At 37.3% G+C, this 24899-nt stretch overlaps 8 protein-coding genes across 8 annotated transcripts; 4 read left to right on the forward strand and 4 right to left on the reverse strand.

Annotated features, from left to right (window-relative positions):
• Nucleotides 1–2017: 2017 nt before the first annotated feature.
• LOC109431205 (histone H4) lies at nt 2018–2429 on the forward strand. The gene has a single exon (XM_019707419.3). The coding sequence runs from the start codon at nt 2083–2085 to the stop codon at nt 2392–2394; it is 312 nt and encodes a 103-aa protein (XP_019562964.1). The 5' UTR covers nt 2018–2082; the 3' UTR covers nt 2395–2429.
• Nucleotides 2430–3039: 610 nt separating this feature from the next.
• On the reverse strand, nt 3040–3904 carry LOC109420124 (histone H1). The gene has a single exon (XM_029868752.2). The coding sequence runs from the start codon at nt 3868–3870 to the stop codon at nt 3208–3210; it is 663 nt and encodes a 220-aa protein (XP_029724612.2). The 5' UTR covers nt 3871–3904; the 3' UTR covers nt 3040–3207.
• A 2609-nt stretch (nt 3905–6513) lies between these two features.
• On the reverse strand, nt 6514–7000 carry LOC109431202 (histone H2B-like). Its single transcript, XM_019707415.3, has one exon. The coding sequence runs from the start codon at nt 6952–6954 to the stop codon at nt 6580–6582; it is 375 nt and encodes a 124-aa protein (XP_019562960.1). The 5' UTR covers nt 6955–7000; the 3' UTR covers nt 6514–6579.
• Nucleotides 7001–7148: 148 nt separating this feature from the next.
• LOC109431199 (histone H2A) lies at nt 7149–9412 on the forward strand. Its single transcript, XM_062843482.1, has one exon. It carries the CDS (start codon nt 7212–7214, stop codon nt 7584–7586), a length of 375 nt encoding a protein of 124 aa, XP_062699466.1. The 5' UTR covers nt 7149–7211; the 3' UTR covers nt 7587–9412.
• Nucleotides 9413–10472: 1060 nt separating this feature from the next.
• Nucleotides 10473–10979, forward strand: LOC109431226 (histone H4). The gene has a single exon (XM_029868513.2). It carries the CDS (start codon nt 10550–10552, stop codon nt 10859–10861), a length of 312 nt encoding a protein of 103 aa, XP_029724373.2. The 5' UTR covers nt 10473–10549; the 3' UTR covers nt 10862–10979.
• Nucleotides 10980–18479: 7500 nt separating this feature from the next.
• LOC109431191 (histone H4) lies at nt 18480–18903 on the reverse strand. The gene has a single exon (XM_020077978.3). The coding sequence runs from the start codon at nt 18835–18837 to the stop codon at nt 18526–18528; it is 312 nt and encodes a 103-aa protein (XP_019933537.1). The 5' UTR covers nt 18838–18903; the 3' UTR covers nt 18480–18525.
• A 1738-nt stretch (nt 18904–20641) lies between these two features.
• On the reverse strand, nt 20642–21148 carry LOC109431219 (histone H2A). The gene has a single exon (XM_019707431.3). It carries the CDS (start codon nt 21083–21085, stop codon nt 20657–20659), a length of 429 nt encoding a protein of 142 aa, XP_019562976.2. The 5' UTR covers nt 21086–21148; the 3' UTR covers nt 20642–20656.
• Nucleotides 21149–21296: 148 nt separating this feature from the next.
• On the forward strand, nt 21297–21807 carry LOC109420130 (histone H2B). Its single transcript, XM_019694443.3, has one exon. The coding sequence runs from the start codon at nt 21343–21345 to the stop codon at nt 21715–21717; it is 375 nt and encodes a 124-aa protein (XP_019549988.1). The 5' UTR covers nt 21297–21342; the 3' UTR covers nt 21718–21807.
• The last annotated feature ends 3092 nt before the right edge of the window (nt 21808–24899 follow it).

Consider the following 24899-nt stretch of genomic DNA (forward strand, 5'->3'; position numbering starts at 1 on the left):
TTATATGAAAAACAAAAATATCGAAAAATGCCAAGGCTTACCTCTTAAATCAGTAGTTTTGGACTCCCAGAAGCTACGTTCAAAATTTCAGCAAAATCGGTTGAGCCTAAGGGGGCGTTCAAAATGCTTGAAGTTTGTATGGGAAAACTTGGTCAAATGTATGCAGAAATCTTAAGTTTTCGAATTTTGCCGCTTGGTAGTGCTGTAAGCGTTCTTGCGATGCCGATATAACTTTCATGGATAAAGAACTGCACAACACGCTGATAAACTTCTAAAATGTGAAAATTGGTTGCAGGGGCAGTTTCGTAAACTAAAACAGTTTTGTGAGAAACTGTCAAAAGCGGTTGAAAATGTCGGTTTCGTTTAAAAAAAAGCTAAAAAACAAGTTTCAGAATTATCGTTTGAAAATCGGGCTCTTGAAAATCCCACTATTTGCAGGTTTCTTGTGTCCAGTCCATGAATTAAATCATTAGACATAAATAACTATGGGGCCCATATAGCCGAGGCGGTAAACGCACGGGTATTCAGCATGACCATGCTGAGGGTGACGGGTTCGATTCCCGGTCGGTCCAGGATCTTTTCGTAAAGGAAATTTCCTTGACTTCCTTGGGCATAGAGTATCTTCTTGCCTGCCACACGATATACACATGCAAAATGGTCATTGGCAGAGGAAGCTCTCAGTTAAAAACTGTGGAAGTGCTAATTGAACACTAAGCTGAGAAGCAGGCTTTGTCCCAGTGAGGACGTTACGCCAAGAAGAGAGAGAGAGAGACATAAATAAACTAACAGTCGTTTATATTCATCCAGTATTAGGAGTATGAAAATCCATAGTGAAATCAGTTGACATGCTTGTTAGTCACTTACATAAAGATATTCTTAATTTCTTAATTTTTTTTTTGATATACATGATTTTGTCTAGAATGATAAAGATATTCACAAAATAAGTTCTTCCATTTTTAAGAACGATTTCTCGAGAAAAGACTATGCCACCAAGTAACGGATAGTTCATTTCGCCGTTAGGCATCATACTGTTGTTATACCATACTAGGGAATTGGAGAATGAAAAACAAAAAAGAAGACATTATTTGACTAGATTTCATGGAAATCATTAAAAAAAAAAATGCAATTTCGAGAGATAGGTAGGTACATAAACATTTCGAAACTAAATAATAAAAATGAAAAATCACCCTTTCCAGTTGTTACCTAGTACAAAAACGAGGTAAATATTTCCACAATCAAACTCATCAAATAATAATTCCGATCGTTTTGTCAACCTTATATTATGCCAAACTGTTGCTCTTGACATTGCGAAGTACTGTATAATTATGAGGAATATAATTTTATAACTCTTTGCATAAATTTTCTGTGGCCCTTAGAAGGGCCGTTTAGTTGGTCAAAAGTGTCACATTTGTCACATGACTTAAGCACGTTCACCACGGATACGACGTGCCAGCTGGATGTCCTTTGGCATAATCGTGACACGCTTGGCATGGATGGCGCACAGATTGGTATCTTCAAACAATCCAACCAGATAGGCTTCGCTGGCTTCCTGCAGAGCCATAACGGCCGAGCTCTGGAAGCGTAGATCAGTTTTAAAGTCCTGGGCGATTTCACGGACCAGGCGTTGGAAAGGCAACTTGCGGATTAACAGCTCCGTGGACTTCTGGTAACGACGGATTTCACGCAGGGCAACAGTTCCTGGCCGGTAGCGATGAGGCTTCTTCACTCCTCCGGTGGCCGGAGCGCTCTTGCGAGCGGCTTTGGTGGCCAACTGTTTGCGAGGAGCCTTTCCTCCAGTGGATTTACGAGCGGTCTGCTTAGTACGAGCCATTACTAGTTGATTGTCAACTGAACACGATCGAATAAAGACTGAAAATGATGCCTGAAAGGCAATGAGGGTTGCTTTTATACTGTCGCTTGTGTCTGGGTAGAAGCAGAAGAGAATAAGTTAACGAGAAAGTGCAAAGAGGGAATCCAACCGTCGTTTTACAGTATAAATTAGGGTGCATGCTTCCGAACAGGCATCAGTTTGATTTCATTCGTTCGAGTCGACACAACGCACATTACCCCAAATAAACAGCAATGACTGGCCGTGGCAAAGGAGGAAAGGGTCTTGGAAAAGGAGGCGCCAAGCGTCATCGCAAAGTTTTGCGTGATAACATCCAGGGTATCACAAAGCCCGCCATTCGTCGTCTGGCTCGGCGTGGTGGAGTCAAGCGTATCTCCGGTCTGATCTATGAGGAAACCCGTGGCGTCCTGAAGGTGTTCCTGGAAAACGTGATCCGTGATGCCGTCACGTACACCGAGCATGCCAAGCGCAAGACCGTCACCGCTATGGATGTTGTGTACGCTCTGAAGCGCCAGGGACGCACTCTATACGGTTTCGGAGGTTAAGCTGTGTCAGCAATAAATATACGCACAACAAAACAGCCCTTTTAAGGGCTACCATTAATATTCAATTAAAGAGTTACTACTAATTTCCATGAAACGTTCATTTTGTATAATAGTGAAACATCAATTGTCGAGCAGTCGCGTCTTCGACTACCCTCAGCGACACCACGCTGTGTGCAACAAGCGAGTTTTTTTTTTATGTTTGTGTACCTATTCAGTACGCGACCACTCCCGGGTTAAGGGTGTAAATAATTTTCTAGAAACGAAAGGATACAATTATTGTTTCAAAATTCGGATCTAAAAAAAGGCTGCTAACATGCTTCGTAGTTAAAACTGCCTGAAAATGACTTCGTTTAGTGAAACTCTGTCACTTTGCAGCAATTTAGGGGCTGTCCATTAATTACGTAAGGGTTTATAGGGGGAGGGGGGGTTTGAGAAATCTTACGCGCCATACAAAAATATTTGGCTTTCCATACAAAAAATCTTACAAGGGGGGGAGGGGGTGTCGAAAAATCGCAAAAAATCCCTTACAGAATTAATGGACAGCCCCTTACCTATGCTGCTGTATGAACCGATTGATTCCGTTCTTTTTGTTTTCATGCGTGCCCTTTTCAACAAAAGACACAAAAATAAGAAACAAAACAATTCAATGTTCGTTTCAGATAGCAATAAAATGTTGTTTTAGTTTTCTTGCATTGCCAAGTGCTGCAGCGGGAATTCTAATTAAAACATAACTCTTAAATGAAATCACATTTGTAGTCCTGAAAAGGACTGATTTTGTAACGAGGTTTCATTTCAACGGCTTCGATCCCCAGCTTACTTCTTGGCAGCGGCTTTTTTCGGAGCTGCTTTCTTTGCCGGTGCAGCCTTCTTCGGCTTGGGAGTCTTGGGCTTCTTGGCAGCAGCCTTCGATGGTTTGGTAGCCTTTTGCTTGGGAGCAGCAGCCTTCTTCACTGTTCCGGCTTTCTTGGCGGCCTTGGCACCGGCTGCTTTGGCTTTCTTCTCGCCAGCTGGTTTCTTGGCAGCAGGCTTCTTGGCCTTTTTCTCACCAGTAGCTTTCTTTGCAGCTGGCTTCTTGGCAGGCTTCTTTTTCTCTCCTGCAGCCTTCTTTGGTTTCTTCTCAGCGGCAGCCTTCTTGTCCTTCAGCTTGAACGATCCTGAAGCACCGGATCCCTTGGTCTGAACGAAGGTGCCCTTCTCGACGCCAGCTTTCAGAGCCTTCCTGATGAAAATGGATAACTTGGCCACGTCGCACTTGTAATTGGCCCCGATGTACTTCTTGATGGCCTGCAGTGAAGATCCCTTCCGTTCCTTCAGATTCTTGAGAGCGGCCAAGACCATTTCGTTCGCTGGTGGATGAGTGGCTGGTTTCTTTGGCTTCTTGGCGTCTCCTTTGGCGGCTTTGGTCTTCTTCGGGGTCTTGGCTGGCGAGGCAGCAGCCGGGGCCGCGGCGGCAACTTCGGTAGTGGTTTCAGTCATCTTGATTGTAACTGGATTTAGGTACACTTGTAGATAAAATAAACGAATGGGGATAAAACCGAGTCTTTATTGGGTCTTTATTTTGATGTCTGTGTTAGGAACGCATGCATTTTAAAGTAAACTATCATTGAATGATTTATTCTTAAAATTAACTAATATAAATTACTTAAATATAATTTATACAAGAAATATATTGCAGAAAATCATTGATGGAACTTTTAGATAAAAGTTGAAATGTTGAGGTATAGATTTAGTTTGGCATTATGTATGCCCAATCATTAGAATTTGCGCTCAGGCTCCATTTAGCGTGTGACCTCTATCATTCACCATTGACAATTATTGAAATTCATTAAAAAGCAGTAATTGTAATAATGCAGAATGTGGAGTAATTAATTTGATTCAATTGTTGAAGAGTTTGCCTACTGAATTCAACGTACACCTTTAGTGATAGATAATTTTAAAAGCCATAAATGAACGTTAAAGTTTAGGTATATGCTATACTCCGCTCTGCTTCTTATGACTGGAGTTACTCAATTGTAGTACAAAACTGTATTTATTGCCAATATCTGAATGAATTCGAATAAAAACAATATTTGACTATGTTCTTCCAACTTTTTACTTAAATCACTTAATAAATAAAAGCACAAATGCGTTATGAAACAGTTTACCCATCGTAAGTATGGATTCACACATGTCATAAGAAGGAGTTTTCCTCAATGTGAGTATTTCTTATTTATATATGGACAAATAAACCCACCAACTGCGAATACAACACAAACAAATATTTAAATCCAATTAGCAAATACTAAATAAAAATTTAAAGCTGTCAAATATTTAAATTCGAAAATTAAAAGCACTCATACACTTGAAAACACAATAAAATTGACAACTTAGCAAATTCCTTGGCTATCTAAGATCAACTGAAGTACTGAAGATCAAAGCCGGTTTTTAATAATATAATTCAAACCCTGACCTTAGAAATAAAATCTTGTTCTCAGAACCTCTTCAATTCCGTAAAAACCAAACTTATATCTGAAAATATTCCCACTGTAATGCATTTTGATGAAAAAAGTATCGGTAAATGTCCTTACCTGTTGCTATTATTTCTTGCATTCCAAAACATTACGAATCAATTATCAATGAAACATTGTTTGTCCAATATAAAAAAGGGAATCATTAATACGTACGGGTTTTATGAAAATCGCTCGGCTGCAATAAGCTAGCATGAATTTATAAACTGTAGAAACATTTGAATTTCGATACAAGATTTCGTAAAGCAGTTGATCGTGTAGGTCATAAACGCTCAAAATTTCATTGCATTCGGTTCATTGAATCCGGAGATATAGCAGTTCAAAATTGGCTATCAGATAATTTTAGCTTTTTCTAGCATCTTTCTAATTTCTTGTAGAATAGCTAGATCTTTCTCAAATTTGGACCACTGATAGACAACTTTCGAGTAAATGAGGTTTAAAGATTTTCAAAAATTTTTCATCCCATACAAAATGGTTGGAGTTTTGAAATCGACGCAATTTTCTACGATTTATTGTAATTTTTCTAATCATCGTCAAAATAATCTTAAATAAGCTCCAGAAAGCTTGAAATCTGAAGATTTTTTGATATGCTAAGCAAATCGACAAAATGGTCACTTACACTCTATTGATTCTGAGCCCCTCAATTCTTAATAATGAATATTCCTTATTAAGAATGAAATACTTGCAAATTTCTTACCATATCATCACTAAAATTGTATTGTTTTGGCCTTTGTATATCCATTTGATATAATACCTACTTGGGATAAGAACTCAAAATTTAACGTTATGGAATCTTTAGCAACCGTAGAGTAAACAACTTTTTGAACATTTTTTTTGCGTGCCGGTGCAAACGGACTTCAGAAAACGGATGTGTACTGCTAGGCTTTTAAATACAAATAGAAAATAACGTTTTTTTTCTAAACCGTATGCTTTATTGAATCAGTACTATGTTGAAGAACCACCATACATGCATTCATTTTAAAAATATGAATAACAGATGTGAAATAAAATTATATTTTCTAAATTTGTAATTTGTATGAAAACTTATTGGACACGGTGTAAATGTAACATTTAAGTGAAAAAAATACAGTTGATTCACTCTTCAATATAAACTGTTTCAGTACATTTTTTTTATTCCTGTTCGGGTCTGTCACTGCGACCAGTTTTTAGATCTATTGTGACATTACCCGTATCCTTTGTATAGTGCATGTCGCATTATTCAATTGCCATTGAAGGGCAATAAAGTATCGATTTTGATACAGTTTTGCTTTGTTTTCTTAGAAATTTCTTTCTTAAAGAAAACAAAACAAGAGCACTGATAACTGGCCATGTATCGGAAACCTAGCATCACTCTTGTTTACCGCTAAATACTCCCCAGTAAGAAGACCCGGGTTTTACCATTAGCAGCAATACCATTCCAATAATGGATCAGTTTCAGCATTTCAGTACATAGAATTTTGTTTGTTACAGGAAAAAATTAAAATGTTCGTTTTAATTCAAATATAGATGAAAATATTGCCATTTCAATCTACCCACAATCTGCATCGAATTGATATAAACTAGGTCACAGACATACATTCTAGGAAAACTATTCTATTGTAACTCTTCTAGTATTCAAACAAATTTTGGCCCTGAGAAGGGCCGTTTTTGTCAGCTGTTCTTCTTCGAGAGAACAGATTTACTTTGAGCTGGTGTACTTGGTCACGGCCTTGGTACCCTCAGAGACGGCGTGCTTGGCCAATTCTCCAGGCAAAAGCAGACGGACAGCTGTCTGGATTTCGCGGGATGTGATAGTCGAGCGCTTGTTGTAGTGAGCCAGACGGGATGCCTCAGCAGCGATCCGTTCGAAGATATCGTTGACAAAGCTGTTCATGATGCTCATGGCCTTCGACGAAACACCGGTATCAGGGTGGACCTGCTTCAGCACCTTGTAGATATAGATGGCGTAGCTTTCCTTCCTGCGTTGCTTCTTCTTCTTCTTGTCTCCCTTGACAACGCTCTTCTGAGCTTTGCCGGACTTCTTGGCGGCCTTTCCACTGGTCTTCGGTGCCATTTTCAAACGACTGTATACTCTGGAATCGAGAAACGAATTATTCTACCCAGGCGATTGCCTGCTCTTTTATACCCCTAGAATACCAACGGACGCTCAGCCCCTTTTTTACACTACGTATACCTACTGTTCATTTGCCCATCCTTGTATTGGAGTCGTGTACCAGCACGAAAGTATAAAATAAACGGGGAACGTTATTTCCCATCAGTACTGTTTCGTACATCGTATCGTTAGCACTCGCTCTACACATCTCTATCAAAATGTCTGGCCGTGGCAAAGGAGGAAAAGTTAAGGGAAAGGCAAAGTCCCGCTCGAATCGCGCCGGATTGCAATTCCCAGTCGGTCGTATTCATCGGCTGCTCAGGAAGGGTAATTATGCAGAGCGTGTTGGTGCCGGTGCTCCAGTCTACTTGGCTGCCGTGATGGAATATCTGGCTGCTGAAGTGCTTGAGTTGGCAGGAAACGCTGCCCGTGATAACAAGAAGACCCGTATCATCCCACGTCATCTGCAGTTGGCCATCCGCAACGATGAGGAATTGAACAAGCTTCTGTCTGGAGTGACCATCGCACAGGGTGGTGTATTGCCAAACATTCAGGCCGTTTTGTTGCCCAAGAAAACCGAAAAGAAGGCTTAAATTATCTGTCTTCATCATCCTAACACAAAACCGTCCTTTTCAGGACGACCATTAGATATTCATAACGAGTTATTTTAGAAACATTTCTGCAAAAATTTTGTACCTACATATTAATATAATTGTAAAATGTCCAGTGAATAATTTGTGAGCTTCAACACAAAAAAAAAATGAAATACGGTTAGTATCATGCAATGTTCACATCGAAAGAATTACTGTTTCGGTTGTAGTGATGACTATTGGAAATTAGAATATACATGTAGAAAGAAATGTATTTCAAGAATGATTTTTCTCTAGAAGTAGCGTGTGTTATCAGAAGATAATTAATTTCTAGCAATTTTAAATTGTTAAAACGAGATTAATTCAGGTACATATTTTTAAAATGACCACTCCTAGAAATCATCTTAAAAATAAGATCTCTGATACATGAGGCAAATTAGATAACAAATTCATAAGAAGGTGTAATTTAAAAAAAATGTCTTCTATAAGTCACTTACATACAGATATTCTTAATTTCACGATACATATACATGATTTTGTCTAGAATGATAAAGATATTCACAAAAATAAGTTCTTCCATTTTGAAGAACGATTTCTCGAGAAAAGACTATGACACCAAGTAACGGATAGTTCATATCGCCGTTAGGCATCATACTGTTGTTATACTATACTAGGGAATTGGAGAATGAAAAACAAAAAAGAAGACATTATTTGACTAGATTTCATGGAAATCATTAAAAAATGCAATTTCGAGAGATAGGTAGGTACATAAACATTTCGAAACTGAATAATAAAAATGAAAAATCACCTTTCCCAGTTGTTACCGAGTAAAAAAAACGAGGTAGGGTGCCTGTACTAGTTATCGCACTACCTAAGGAAAACTACTTCTACAAAAATAAGAAGAAGGCCGACGAATGTCGGCGATATATCAAATGATAGATTTGATTTCGTACTTTACAGGAAAAATTTATTTCTATCATAATTTGAGCAAAATGTGAAATTTGAATGAGTGCAATCATCTTTTAGGGGAAGACGGGGTAAGACCGCCACCCTAAGCAAAAAAAATCATACCTTAAAACTGACAATAAATTACACAAGTTTTAACACAGCACATCATTTTTCAAAGTATTAGGCTTGCAAGAAAAATATATTTCAATTCGTGATGATGATTTTTTTATAATTTTGAGCCTTTTGAAAATGTGATTAAAAAGCACTTCAATTTTTGACGACGGGGTAAGACGGCCCACCAGAGGGGTAAGAAGGACCATCACGATTTTTTTTAAATAATAGTGATAAAAAATGATTGAATTCCATACGTAAAAGTAAGATATGGCTCCCTTAAATCCTTCACATGAAAAATTGGTTAACATAGAGGTCCAAGGGTTACCATTTATTATTTTTATTGGGTAACTATAAATATGGATACTCAAACACCCATTATTATCACAAAAATAGTGTTTCTGGTTATGTGCAGCACAAACACTGCAAGCATGAGTATATTTATGTGAAATGTCATATTTTAACTAACAATTTTCATTGAATTGGGTTGCAGCTATATTGTTCTATGAACTGGGGGGTGGCCGTCTTACCCCTTGCGAGGTGGTCGCTTTTACCCCGCTTGCGCAGATTTTACTGATGAGGCTAGTTCCTAACTATTTTTTTTTCTAATCTCAATTCCGCTCCTCGTATGCTTTGTTAACATTCCTGGTAAGTTACGAACGGGTTATTTTTTTGGTTTAAAAACGTTTTTCCGAATCAAAATCCTTAAGGCCATATGCTACAAATTTAGATCGAATACATCATCATGAAGCAAAATCTTTGTTTTGCTTGTTTGTTTTGAAAATCACAATGTAAACATTAAGCAAAATGGCTCAAAATGATAAATATCTTGTATTTGAACAGAGTACTACGTGAAATTTTATAGAGAACGGCATTTTCATGCTGAACTGCAGGTGGTCCGTCTTACCCCGGCGGGCCTTCTTACCCCGTCTTCCCCTATGAACGTGATCGATTGTTCACATATTTTTTCTTGATGATTTGCATCGTTAAAGGTTGAAAATCAACTATGGCGAATTTGAGGTACTATAGCCATAACTGGCACACTGAGCCTAAATATTTCCACAATTAAACTCATCAAATAATAATTCCGATCGTTTTGTCAACCTTATATTATGCCAAACTTGACTCTTGACTCTTGACATTGCGTATACTGTATAATTGTGGGGAATATAATTTTGTAACTCTTTGCATAAATTTTCTGTGGCCCTTAGAAGGGCCGTTTAGTTGATCAAAAGTGTCACATTTGTCACTGAACTTAAGCACGTTCACCACGGATACGACGTGCCAGCTGGATGTCCTTTGGCATAATCGTGACACGCTTGGCATGGATGGCGCACAGATTGGTATCTTCGAACAATCCAACCAGATAGGCTTCGCTGGCTTCCTGCAGAGCCATAACGGCCGAGCTCTGGAAGCGCAGATCAGTTTTGAAGTCCTGGGCGATTTCACGGACCAGGCGTTGGAAAGGCAATTTGCGGATCAACAACTCAGTCGACTTCTGATAACGACGGATCTCACGCAGGGCAACAGTTCCTGGCCGGTAGCGATGAGGCTTCTTCACTCCACCGGTAGCTGGAGCACTCTTGCGAGCTGCTTTGGTGGCCAACTGTTTGCGAGGAGCCTTTCCTCCAGTGGATTTACGAGCGGTCTGCTTTGTACGAGCCATTGCTTAACTGAATACGATTGAATGAAGACGGAAAATGATGCCTGAATCACAATGAGGGTTGCTTTTATACTGTCCCTCGAGTCTGGGTAGAAGCAGAAAGGTATAGGTAAACGAGAAAGAGCAAAAAGGGAATTCAACCGTCGTTTTACAGTATAAATTAGGGTGCATGCTTCCGAACAGGCATCAGTTTGATTTCATTCGTTCGAGTCGACACAACGCACATTACCCCAAATAAGCAGCAATGACTGGCCGCGGCAAAGGAGGAAAAGGTCTTGGAAAAGGAGGCGCCAAGCGTCATCGCAAAGTTCTGCGTGATAACATCCAGGGTATCACAAAGCCCGCCATTCGTCGTCTGGCTCGGCGTGGTGGAGTTAAGCGTATCTCTGGTCTGATTTACGAGGAAACTCGTGGTGTGCTCAAAGTGTTCCTGGAAAACGTGATCCGTGATGCCGTCACCTACACCGAACATGCCAAGCGCAAAACCGTCACCGCTATGGATGTTGTGTACGCTCTGAAGCGCCAGGGACGCACTCTGTACGGTTTCGGAGGTTAAGCTGTGTCAGCAATAAATATTCATACAACAAAACAGTCCTTTTAAGGGCTACCATTGATATCCAAGTAAAGAGTTATTAGTGTACTAGTTTTCATGCAGTCTTCAAAAATCATAATCATTGTTTACGTGAGTTAAAAAAAACATGCTTTGAAAACCATCATTTCTTCATGAACCTTTCAAATCTTCGCATTTTATTGATTCTGTTTTCACATGATCGATAATAGTGCATCATTGATTTAAATCATATGATATCAATTGAATGCTAAGATTTGTGCTGTTGTTGCAGAACGATTGGAGCAAACAGGATAGAACTGTATGAAGTATGCTTTTGAGTTTAATGTTAATTATTTTCTAATAACTGCATTACCAATAAAGGACTTTTAGCCATGTTTTTCTGCAGTAGTTTCCTGGTTCTGGTTTCAATACTTTGCCTTTGCCATGCTCTCGCCGTCTTCTAATGCTATGCCGACACACCAATGCTTCAAGGAATGACTTCTTACATCATAACTAAAAACCGACTCCACCAGAGCATGGACTCAATACAGTATTAACAATTTCCGTTTTATAAATCTATATATATAAAAATGAGTTTTAAGTTCCTTTGAGGCAACAAAACTTACGAACGGGTGAACCAATCAGGATGACTTATGCAGGGTTTGATTCGTATTCATGGTGGCTGTGTTTATATTCAGAAAAAGTTACGGAAATCATTTAAAAAAGTATGAAAATAGTGAAATGGTGGTTTGTAATGAACCGGGAACAAATTCAGCGTGATCAAAATTAAAACAATATAGAGTGCGTTGCTGCGATGCCCTTAACAGTTGTCAAACCACCGCAGCTTAGCAAGACGAAGTTTGCCGGGACAGATAGTATAGGGTTTTGGTTCCCTTATTAAGCATGTGGCTCCCATTTTCATCCTACGAAAAACAAAGGATTAAAGCGCTGTTTGTTTTGTTTCTTATTTTTGTATTTTTTGTTAGAAGTGAGCACCCATGAAAACAAAAAGAACGGAATCTCTCGGTGCCGTAATCGCTTGTTTTCGAATAGGATGAATATGGGAGCGTGAGATTACTGATGGTACACATACCCTAGTATATTTTGTTCTTGATTCTGGTCAAAACCCAGTCGTTTTAGCTATTGAATAATGTATTTTATGCAATTCAGTGTCATAATTTCTATTTTATACTACAGGTATACCTCGATTTAGTGGACCCTCGATTATATAGACCCTCGATTTTATGTACTTCGATTTTATGCACATTTTACCTCGATTTTATGTATATTTTTTAATGATAAAATTTGTAATTTTCAATTAGTTTAATACTTGATACAAGATTAATTATAATGCAGGGGTTTTCAGCCCTTTTGACTCGTGGAGCACTTTATATCAATAAATTATTTTGTGGAGCACTCATATTAGATCCACATGACAAAATGTGTGATAAACTATTTGTAGTGCTGTCATGGTAGAATTAGAGCTAGTTAGTCAAGATTCCCCGATTCCAGCGTCCCTACACATGTACATTTCCAAGGATGCATTCCTGGAGGAATCTCTGAAGGAACCGCTTGAGCAATTCCTGAAGGAACTGCTGGAACAACTTTTAAAGAAATCCCTGCCGAAATTTCTGAAGTAATTCTAGTAACATTCAAGAAGTCTCTAAAGTATCGCTGAAGAAATTTCAGAAGCAATTTAAAAAAAAACTGAAGAAAATTCTAAATAAATTTCTGAATGAATTTCGGAAAAAAGGAATATTTTTAGAATCCATAGATGGATTTTTTGAGGATGTTACGGAAAGAATAACTGGAAACTCCCGGTGGAATACCTAACAAAACCTCTTGAGATATTGTTGGAAAAAAAATCCTGGAGAAATCCCCAAACAAAAATCCTAAACATTTTTTAATGAACTCCTTGATAAATCCATAGAGAAATTCATAGAGGTATGCTTGGAGGAAATCCTGGAAGAGTTTCTGCGAAAATACATAGAGGAATACTCAGCGGAATTTCTGATGAAATCTCTGTGTCAATTTTAGCAGGAATCTTTGCAATAATGTCTTTCAACCTTTCCATAGCAATCCTCTGTAGAAGTCTGCAAAATCTGTAGGAAATTTTCTTTGAGGATTTCCAAAGACTCTCTTAAGAAATTCTTGAAGCAATTTCTCAAAGATAAATATTTTGAAGGAATACCAAAAGGAATGTGAATAAATTTTGGGAATTTCCTTAATAATCTGTTGTAGAGAATTCCTAAAGCAATTTTTGGAGACAGTTCTTTAGAAAGTTTCTAAGGAAAAATTTGAAAGAGTTTTGAGCTTCTGATTCTCAATGTTTTCGTGAATCATATTCTAAAAAAAATATGGAATATTTTTATGAAACTTCATGAAAGGTTTTCTAGATGAATGCTTTGAAAAAAAATCGGGAAGAATCTCTATTAAAGAAATCCGAAGAAATTCGTAGATAAATTTCTGGAACAATCTATGCAAAATTTTTTGAACCCATTTTTGGAAGCTATCCATGCAAGACTTTCTTAAGGTGTTCTTGGTGAAATTTCTAAATGACATTCTAAAGTTTAGAGGAATCTCTAGAAGATTTTGTGAAAAAATTCTGACTGAATTTCGTAAGGATTCCCTGGATGATTTTTTGAAGTAAATCTACGAGCAGTTTCCAAAGAAGTCCTTGACAGAATTTCTTTTAAAATCTATGGAAGATTTTATCAAGAGCTCGTGAAAGATTTTTTTAAATGAATCCTAGGATTGATTTCAGCAAAGGTCCATGGAATATTTATCGAAAAATTTGTAGAAGTTCGTTCAAAAACATCCTTGGAGAAATTTGTGAAGAAATCCATGGAGGAAAATCTGGAGATATTTTTGAAGAAATTATTGGTCGAATTTGTAATAAGAATGTATAAGAAAAACCATGGGAGATTATCTGAAAGAACCCCTGAAAAAAAAAATGTGAAGGAATTCCCAGGGTAGTTTCTATAGAAATGCCCGGAGAAAATTCCCGAATGGTTCTCACATTTTTTCAAGAAACCCTGGAGAAATTCCTAGAGAAATCCCAGGAAGATTTTTTTACAAAAATTTAGATTAAAAAAAATCTTTGAAGCAATTTCTAAAGCAAACCCCGGAGAAAGTTTTGGAATAAATCATTGGGGGATCGTTTGAGAGAATGCTTAAAGGAATTTCCGAAAGATTTTTCGGATAAAAACTGAAACAGTCTCAAAAAAGGTAAAGGAGGAATTTCTACAACAAATCATTCACATCGATTTCTGAAAATTCTGAAGAAATTCTTAGAAATTGGAAGTTACTGTGGGAATATTTGGTGAAATCCTTGGAAGAATTTCCAAAGTATCCCAGTTCATATTTTTGAAGGAACTTTTGAAACATTTTCTGAAAAATAGTTTCTGAAGGCATCGCTGAATGTTTTATTAAGGGAATCTCTGGGGAAATTTCTGAATAAATGTCTAAAGATATTTCTGAAGGAATCTGAACGCAATTTTGTAAGAATCCCTATAGAGATTCCTCTATAAAGGAATTTCTACTCATATTCATGGATATTTTTTTGGAAAAAAGGGAGAATTTCAGAAGTAAATCATGCAAGACGCTTTGATAGAATTTTTTGTGAAATTTATAGAATAAAAGGAATATCTAAACAAATCTATGAAGAACGTATTCATGTAAGATTTTTTGAAAGAATCCGTGAAGGATTTTTTGGCGAAATGCTTGGACAAGTTTCCGCAAATAAAAATAGAATAGAAAAATTTCTGAATTTTTTTTGTAGATTTTCTAATGAAAGCTCCAAAAGATTCTCGTACGAATGCCTAGAGCAATTTATGAATAAATGACTAAAGGAATTTCTGAAACAATCCCTTTGTGAATTTCTCGAACAATCTCTGAAATGATTTGTGAAAAATCATGGAGGAATTGGTGAAGCAAATCTTGCAAAATTTCGTTAAAAAATTCTTTGTGGCTCTTCTTGAGGAACACATGGAAGATTTTCTGAAATATTCTGTAACATGATTTGATGTGGAAAGTTTTATTCGGAGACCGTCGTAATCAAGTTGAAAATTCTGGGTTCACTTAATTTAATTTAACACCCCAGAATTGCAACAAAAGACGACCAAGCAGATAGCGGCACAAACCTACACTACTCGTACAGAAAGATCGTTCGGAAAATACAGCACAACCTGTAATCACGCTCTATCAGGTGCTTGTCATTGTCACGAATTTTTAAATTTCCGAACCCTTTGAGGAAGTTCAGATGCCTGGAGGAATTTAGGAACTTTTTCAATTTTTTGGAACATTTATGCAAATAACGTTATTGTGTATGTCCATTGCTCAAAATATTGGCTGTTGAATCAACCATACATAGTTTTGCAGACAAAAGATTTCGATCGTAACAAAAAAGCGAGATAGTGGTTTATTCGTTATTTAGCGAGAATTACTAATATATGCCAAAAACTCCGAGCCTTTTATCGAAAACTCAATTTTCATGCAATTTTTATATGTTTTGGTACATTTTGGTATAAAATTTACATAAAAATAAAATAAAAATTTCTTCGATTTTATGTAAAATTCGATTTTATAGACATTTCAAAAATTGAAATGTCCACTAAATCGAGGTATACCTGTACTCATTTCAGTATCATAATGACCAACTTTTTCGTAGCGGTTCATAATGCAACTGAAATGAGTTGCATAATGGAAAATATTTGCATTATGAAAAAAAATCATTGCATTAAATTTTGTACGGAACTCGTTGCAAAACTCGATTTTTACTGCACAGTAAAACCGCTCAGCACTAAAATGTGTAAGCCCTACTCATAAGCGCATAATTTTCAGACCACACAAAAATGTGTTACAGTTACACATTCTCAAAAACAGCTCGTACACTCGTCTAGATGCGAAATGTCGATATTTTTTTTGTTTTCCAAAAACACTAGTAAATCTAGCTAGATTGCTGTACACAAATTTTTGCGGATTTGACGATTTTGCGGACACAGGAGTTGATTTTGTGAATGTGCAAGGGTTACACATTTTTGGTGTAGTCTGGAAATTATGCACTTTTGTGCTGAGCGGCGTTAGCGTGTGTACTCTTCGTATGTATCCAACTCGGATAGAAGTATTAAAGATATAACATGACAACTTTCAGTATGCAATCTACGAATTACTCCGTTACCACGCAACGCAACGCAACTCTTCGAATTTATCCAAGTCGGCAAGCCTCGTTGGATAAATGTACTCGTGCTGAAAAAATCAACTATTTGCAACTCGTCACATAAAAAACTATTGAGTAACGTGTTGTATAATGTTCGAACTCTGTTCGGATGTAAAATTGCCTCCGGGTTCATTTGGAGGAACAAGTTAAACTATGTTCAGTAAAAGATGAATGTTAACCTTGTGTTTAGTAGATGTATTAGATCTAATAAGAAAGTCTAATGTGTGAGTGCATAGGGTATTAGAAACGGCAAAGACATTAGATAAGATCTATCATCAGAGATTAGAAATATGGCGCAAATTAATCTGATATTCATGAAAAGTCCAAAATCGGTTACACTGGAACTAAGCTAGAAATTCTCACTGAGTGTACCGGCGTCTGGGTATTAAAAGACAATAATTATAATCGGAAGAAGGTGATTAATTATTATTAAACTGAGGTACTGTATTAATAGATAGACAAAATGATCGGGACAGGCAAAATTTTCACTTGTCAAAAAATGTCCAATTAGCTGTAACTATTCGAAAACTGCATCAAATATTCTCAAATTTTCACTGTAAGCTGATCAACTAGTTGTGTATCAGTGGTCCAAATTTGGGAAAGATCGGGCTATTCTGCACGAAGTTATAAGCATTTTAGAAAAAGGTAGAATTATCCGACAGCCAACTTTGAGCTGTTATATCTGCGGATTCAATGAAACGAATGCAATGAAATTTTGTCCATTTATGACTTACATATATAATGAGCTCTGAAAAACGTTTGACTCAATTTTAAATTATTCGCAAAAGAAAAAGTTATAGCGATTTCTTTAATTTTATTATTTTTTTAGTAAATTGGTCTATTTTTAATATGCATCCCATTACTTTTTTAATGAATTGCCACCTATGTTGTTACTTTCTTTCAAAACATATCTGTATTCAAGACAATTCGAGGGAATTTGAATGAACTACAATTAGCATCTTGAATTTTGAAACGATGTTGAAATTTAAGAAAATTTGGTGTTTTATTAGAAAAATAATGAAATCGTTATAATTTTCTTCAGTGTTAAGAATTTTAAGTTAGGCCAAACGTTTTTCAAAGCTCATTATATAAGTCATAAATGGACAAAATTTCATTGCATTCGGTTCATTGAATCCGGATATATAACAGCTCAAAGTTGGCTATCGAATAATTATACCTTTTTTAGAATCTTTATAATTTCGTGCAGAATAGACCGATCTTTTTCAAATTTTGTCCACTGATACACAACTTGTTGATCAACTTACAGTGAAAATTTAAGAATATTTGATGCACTTTTCGAATAGTTACTGCTATTTGAAATATTTTTTAGAAGTAAAATTTTGCCTGTCCCGATCATTTTATCTTTCCCCTGTACTTGCAATTCGAGGAGAGTTCAAGGAAAGAATCCGGAATACATCAGTCGGATATGTAACATTTCACCATTACATGGTTTTCTCGGTTCAATAAATAGATTGTCATCGTTCAGTGTTTCTACCAACAGCATTACAGTCACGAGAGATCATGAACATTGGTCAAACCCTACTTTACGAACTGCCCAAAGTTTTGGGTCGAACACGAGTCCAAGGACTTTTTGTAATATTTTTTTTATTAAAGGACCCCTGGGGTCATCAAATGTTTTGAAATTTTGAGTCCCACAAAACAAACAATCATCTAAAAAAATCAGATCTCTAGAACTTTCCAAGTAAAAAATACAGCGAATTGGAATTTGACAAAAGACCAATAAAGAAAAGACCTCAAATGTTGAACTTGAGTTGAACTATGATTATTATATAATAAAACATTTTATGCAATTCAGTATTATAATTTATATTTTATATAACTCATTTTGGTATCATAATGATCAATTTTTCCGAATTGGTTCATAATGCAACTGAAATGAGTTGCATAATAACTATTAAATAACTATTATAATACGTTGCAAAATATAAAAGCAAGATGGGTTGTAGCAGTTTTTTTTTCTGCTCAAAACAAAAAAAAAATAACAAAAGAGAGATAGAAATTTACAAAGATCAAATTGTACGTTGCGACCCAAGGGCAATAAAATGTATGCATATCCCATTGCAAAATTGAATGTAATTCCATCCCTGGAACTAGCTTACTCGTTTTTGGATCTGTTGGTTAAGGACAGCCTTGTTAGAATTCCAAAATGGCCGCCACAATGACTGATTTTTGCAAACGCTCACGATTTTAATCGAATCAATTTCTCAAAAAACTGAACTAGCTAACTAGATCAATAAAATGCGAAGATTTGAACTGTTCGTGAATCAATAATGTTTTTCAGAGCATGTTTTTTTTTTTTTAAACTCGCGCACGTAATGGTGATCTTTGAAGACTGCATAAAAATAAGCGGACTAACAACTCTTTACTTGGATATGAATGGTAGCCCTTAAAAGGGCTGTTTTGTTGTATGCATATTTATTGCTGACACAGCTTAACCTCCGAAACCGTACAGAGTGCGTCCCTGGCGCTTCAGAGCGTACACAACATCCATAGCGGTGACGGTTTTGCGCTTGGCATGTTCGGTGTAGGTGACGGCATCACGGATCACGTTTTCCAGGAACACCTTCAGCACACCACGAGTTTCCTCGTAGATCAGACCGGAGATACGCTTGACTCCACCACGCCGAGCCAGACGACGAATGGCGGGTTTTGTGATACCCTGGATGTTATCACGCAGAACTTTGCGATGACGCTTGGCGCCTCCTTTTCCAAGACCTTTTCCTCCTTTGCCGCGGCCAGTCATTGTTGCTTATTGGGGGTAATGTGCGTTGTGTCGACTCGAACGAATGAAATCAAACTGATGTCTGTTCGAAAGCGTGCACCCTAATATATACTGTAAAACGACGGTTGGATTCCCTCTTTGCACTTTCTCGTTAACTTATTCTCTTCTGCTTCTACCCAGACACGAGCGACAGTATATAAGCAACCCACATTGCCTTTCAGGCATCATTTTCAGTCTTTATTCGAAAGTGTTCAGTTTACATTCAACTAGCAATGGCTCGTACAAAGCAGACCGCTCGTAAGTCCACTGGAGGAAAGGCTCCTCGCAAACAGTTGGCCACCAAAGCCGCTCGCAAGAGTGCTCCAGCTACCGGTGGAGTGAAGAAGCCTCATCGCTACCGGCCAGGAACTGTTGCCCTGCGTGAGATTCGTCGTTACCAGAAGTCCACGGAGTTGTTGATCCGCAAATTGCCTTTCCAACGCCTGGTCCGTGAAATCGCCCAGGACTTCAAAACTGATCTACGCTTCCAGAGCTCGGCTGTTATGGCTCTGCAGGAAGCCAGCGAAGCCTATCTGGTTGGATTGTTTGAAGATACCAATCTGTGCGCCATCCATGCCAAGCGTGTCACGATTATGCCAAAGGACATCCAGCTGGCACGTCGTATCCGTGGTGAACGTGCTTAAGTTCAGTGAAAAAAGCGACTCTCGTGATTTTAGAACACATTTTTGACCAAAAACAAACGGTCCTTCTAAGGGCCACAATTTTGCTTCTAGTAAGAGTTATATCTTTGTTTTCCTCTATATTGTATAGTATATTGCAAATTCATTGTATTTCTTTAACATAATTAATTATTTAGCGACTAACGTTTTTATTAGTTCATGTCTCATGACAATTCTTGTTTGAAAAAATATAAACATATATGCCACTTTGGTCATTTGTGGTATTATAGGATGATTGTGGCATATAGTTTCGTAATATGCCATCTCTCGAAATCGGATTGTTGAACACATGCCCAAGCAGCACACATGTTGTATAAAAGTTACGACAGCGCAAGTTTTGGTTGTATAGAAGTTTATTTTACGTTATTTTAACACAATGTTAGAATTACGTAAAATAAACTTCTATACAACCAAAACTTGCGCTGTCGTAACTCTATTATAACATGTGTGTTGCTTGGGTGATAATTCAATCACATAGTTAATTTTTATTGTAGAAGCTATCAGTTAAGTAAATACTCATTTTTTTGTTGTCGGGCGTTATATCGAACATTTGAAAAAAATATCGTTTTTCAAAATGTCTGAAGTTATGCCCTGAAAATAGTTGTTTCCCCAGAGTCATACTTATGACTTCATAATTCTGGACATAGAATACTATACTATACTACACTATAGATGAAGAGATTGTTTCTAAATTACTCGTCAGCCATATCGTGTATTCGCGATGATTGTCATAAGAGCGGATATTTCACTTTGTAAAAGGATTGATTTCAGGATAAAAATAAAGCTGTTAACTAGTATTACATGTTTTCACACGAATTGATACAACCATCTTATAACGCACGTTACCTACTTACTCCTAGAAACATTTCAAGCCAGTTCAGAAATTTCGTCTCACCTTATTTGCTTTCCTTTGCTTGTCGTTACCAACCACAAAACGTCCGGCACGAAATATTTAATGCCAATGTGTGTGCGTCGTGCGCAAATATGTGTTAGTTTCCTTTGAGCAGAGGGAAAGATGCCAAAGGCCATACTACCACAGGGTATTTTCTAATAATATCGAAGCAATTCTCAAAATATTAAATCAATTAATTATTTTCTAACATAACTCTTTCATTGAATATCTAATGGTCGTCCTGAAAAGGACGGTTTTGTGTTAGGGTGTTGAAGATAGATGATTTAGGCCTTCTTTTCGTTTTCTTGGGCAACAACACGGCCTGAATGTTTGGCAACACACCACCCTGTGCGATGGTCACTCCAGACAGAAGCTTGTTCAATTCCTCATCGTTGCGGATGGCCAACTGTAGATGACGTGGGATAATACGGGTCTTCTTGTTATCGCGGGCAGCGTTTCCTGCCAACTCAAGCACTTCCGCAGCCAGATATTCCATCACGGCAGCCAGATAGACTGGAGCACCGGCACCAACGCGCTCTGCATAATTACCCTTCCGAAGCAGACGATGAATACGACCGACTGGGAATTGCAATCCGGCGCGATTCGAGCGGGACTTTGCCTTTCCCTTAACTTTTCCTCCTTTGCCACGGCCAGACATTTTGATAGAGATGTGTAGAGCGAGTGCTAACGATACGATATACGAAACAGTACTGATGGGAAATGACGTTCCCCGTTTATTTTATACATTCGTTATGGTACATGAATCCAATACAAGGATGGGCAAATGAACAGTAGGTATACGTAGTGTAAAAAAGGGGCTGAGCGTTCGTTGCTATTCTAGGGGTATAAAAGAGCAGGCAATCGCCTGGGTAGAATCATTCGTTTCTCGATTCCAGAGTATACAGTCGTTTGAAAATGGCACCGAAGACCAGTGGAAAGGCCGCCAAGAAGTCCGGCAAGGCTCAGAAGAGCGTCGTCAAGGGAGACAAGAAGAAGAAGAAGCAACGCAGGAAGGAAAGCTACGCCATCTATATCTACAAGGTGCTGAAGCAGGTCCACCCTGATACCGGTGTTTCATCGAAGGCTATGAGCATCATGAACAGCTTCGTCAACGACATCTTCGAACGGATCGCTGCTGAGGCATCCCGTTTGGCTCACTACAACAAGCGCTCGACTATCACATCCCGCGAAATCCAGACAGCTGTCCGTCTGCTTTTGCCGGGAGAATTGGCCAAGCACGCCGTCTCTGAAGGTACCAAGGCCGTGACCAAGTACACCAGCTCGAAGTAAATTTATTCTACGAAGAACCACAGCTGACAAAAACGGCCCTTCTCAGGGCCACAAATTTGTTTGAATACAGTAAGAGTTACAATAGAGTAATTTTCCTAGAATGCATGTCTGTGATTAAGTTGATCTTTTGATAGCAAGCCGATGCAGAATATGTCAATATTTTCATCCGTGTTTGAACTCACAACGATGAAAGATGATATACAATCGAAATTTTAGGTTTCATTTTACTATAACAAACAAAATGTTATGCACTGAAACAGTTTATATGGAATTATTAATTAAGTGATTTTAATTAAACACTTTTTTACATTTCAAAGTTTGTATTTTGGAAGATGTTGTATATGCAAAGAAATGGGTGAATTTTTTGGGGATTCACGAGTTATTGTTTGTTTAGTTATTTTTAGTGTAAGAATTTCCGGTCAGCATTGTGGAAATCATGGACATTCATTACCTTTATGTGACATTTTTAATTTTGTCGCAATAACTTAAGAGGTGTATATTATAATTTTTGAGAGATTTTCGTCCTTAATTAACCTTTCAGGACGCGCGCCATCGAGTAGCTGAAACTTCACCGCGCTCGCGCTGTATACGACGAGCGAGGTTTTTTGGTAGTGTTGTACTTTTTACAACGGCGCGTGTCCTGAAGGGTTAAGAAGTTCATTATTGTAGGATTCCTGTTGAAATCCATAAGTTTGAGAAGCTTACAATAGTAGTTTACACAACAAGGTGCAGAATGACGATTTTTACAGCACGAGTCGTACATTTATCCAACGAGGCTTGCCGAGTTGGATAATTACGACGAGTGCTGGAAAAATCGAGTTCTGCACCGAGTTGCGTACAACGTTTTTTGCAATTTCATAAATTACCCTTGAGGATAGTTTTTAACAAAACTTTTCCATCAAACTGCACACTGATGTTCATAGCCAACGCTAAAGAAAATCTGATCATAACAGGTTATACTGTGCAGTTGTCACAATTTTTCAGAACTGCGTCCAGAAAGCATCAAGAAGTTGACCAAAACTAAAAACAGTGCTGTAATGGTTCATTACGCAACGCAAATCAGTGCTGTAATGAACCATTACAGCACTGTTAGTTTGGTGTGGGAAAGTAGGCCTTTTCCTGTCAGATTTGCGTGGGGTAAGACAGCCTATTACGATGAGAAATTGCAAAAAACAAATTCCTGGAGAAAAACTTATACATCTTGAGGGAATTGAAAGAGTGTTTTAAAAAAATAAATCGTACAAAATTCGGCAAAAATTTCGTTTTGAGCTTAACGTAACTTTTCTTGAATTTATAAATTTAAATTCGTTCACAAGTCTGCCGTGAATCGCAAGTTAATCCTATATCTATCAAAAAATAGCATTGATAAAATAGACATTGAAGTTTAAAATATGTTTCCTATGTAAAACTTCGGAAAATCGCCAGAAATTGAAAACTTCTGCGATCATCGTTGAACTGTCACAAAATATTTCAAACGTGAAAACATAACTGTGAAAAATATATATCTGGCTAAAACAGTGTTCGATTTTGTACTGCAGGGTACACAAGTTAGTAATGGGACTGACTTGCAATAACTTTCCATTATGGGTTTACCTGTCTTTGTGTTGTTTTTCGATTTTGGTGAACAAACTATATCCCTTTCGGGACGGAGCACAAAAAGGTGAAATTTCTGTAGAAAATGCTGAACTTTGGCTTTCCAGAACTCTTAGAATTTCTAACCAACCAACACTTTTTTTCCGCATTTGGAAAAACTACTCTTTATCTTTCGATTTCAAGCTTTGACAACCTAGAGGTCAGGAAGTCAGAAATAAAATAATTGCGACAGATAAAACTTTTTCATGTTTTATGGATTTTGTTCACTTTTTGTTTACATTTTTATTGCAAATCTCAGATGCAACATACACACAAGGTAGGTGAAAAAAATAAAAGTTGGATTTTTTTTTGAAACTATGCAGACTTTATTTTTAATTCTCTCTTTACGCCATAACAGTAGATAAATCGATGTGTAAAATCAGTTTGAGAACTTGAAAAATTACCAAAGTTATAACAATTTCAGTGAAACGTATTTTTCTTTAAAGAGCTTTGCCGTGACTACGATTACAGTCCAACGGCTCAACTTAAAGCGCAAGCCCAAAACAAAACCGTTACTAGCGGACGATGCTATTGAACAATCGAATTACAGAAAAAGATTTTATTTTGCAAAAGGGAACAATTTTTCTCAAAGGTTACTTTTTTAATAAACAAATATATAAATAGCGAAGACTTAAAAACACTTTAAAAATTGGTTGAGAAACTGTTTCCGCAATCGTAGTCACCGCATCGACGTTTTTGCAAAAACATGATGACATAATCACGTTTAAAGTTTCAAATATACCCTGCGCGTCTGTAAGAGAGTGAGGTGCAAATCGCTATATTTATACTTTTAATGCTTGTATCGTTATGCAAATTTGACACAGTAAAAGAATAAGAAAACACCCGACGTCAACATAATATTATATAACCCATTAACGATTACAAAGCGGTTTTTTTCTCAAAATTCAGATGGGACTGACTTGCGATCCACAGCAGAAATGTAGTCATACATTTATTTTAAAGTCAACATGGATTACCGCTTTTTTCCAAAATTAGAAATTTCTATTTAAATAATACTGTAGAACTTTTTTTCCTCCATCAAGTTTCGCCTGAAATTGGTTTCGAAAATTTCTCGGATATTTTATGGGAGATATCCAGAAACAGCCCTAGGCGTTGTCCATAAATAACGTAGGCTCATTTTTGGCCATCTCAGACCCTCGTAGAATATTGTCCATTTTGTTTTTTTGAAATTTGTAGCAATGCGGCGTTTGTCGGAATAGCTAAATTAAAATAAAATTGTATGTCGATTGCTTCGCTGAGCTAACACAGTTCATGTCAATGCTTGATAACCAATATAGGGTATTGTACCATTTGGGCAGGTGTACCTATTTTGGGCACTTGCCGCTATAACTAAGTCAATGTCAAACCGATTGATTTGAATTTTTGTACAGAGTTAGATACTGTACGTGCCAAACTCTATACAAAATTTCAAATCAATCGGTTTGACATTGACTTAGTTATAGCGGCAAGTGCCCAAAATAGGTACACCTGCCCAAATTGTACAAGACCCTACAGTAAATTGTCTGAAGGGTTCGATGTAAATGGAATTT

This window comes from Aedes albopictus, unplaced genomic scaffold (genome assembly GCF_035046485.1).
Source record: "Aedes albopictus strain Foshan unplaced genomic scaffold, AalbF5 HiC_scaffold_244, whole genome shotgun sequence".
NCBI classification, from domain to species: domain Eukaryota; kingdom Metazoa; phylum Arthropoda; class Insecta; order Diptera; family Culicidae; genus Aedes; species Aedes albopictus.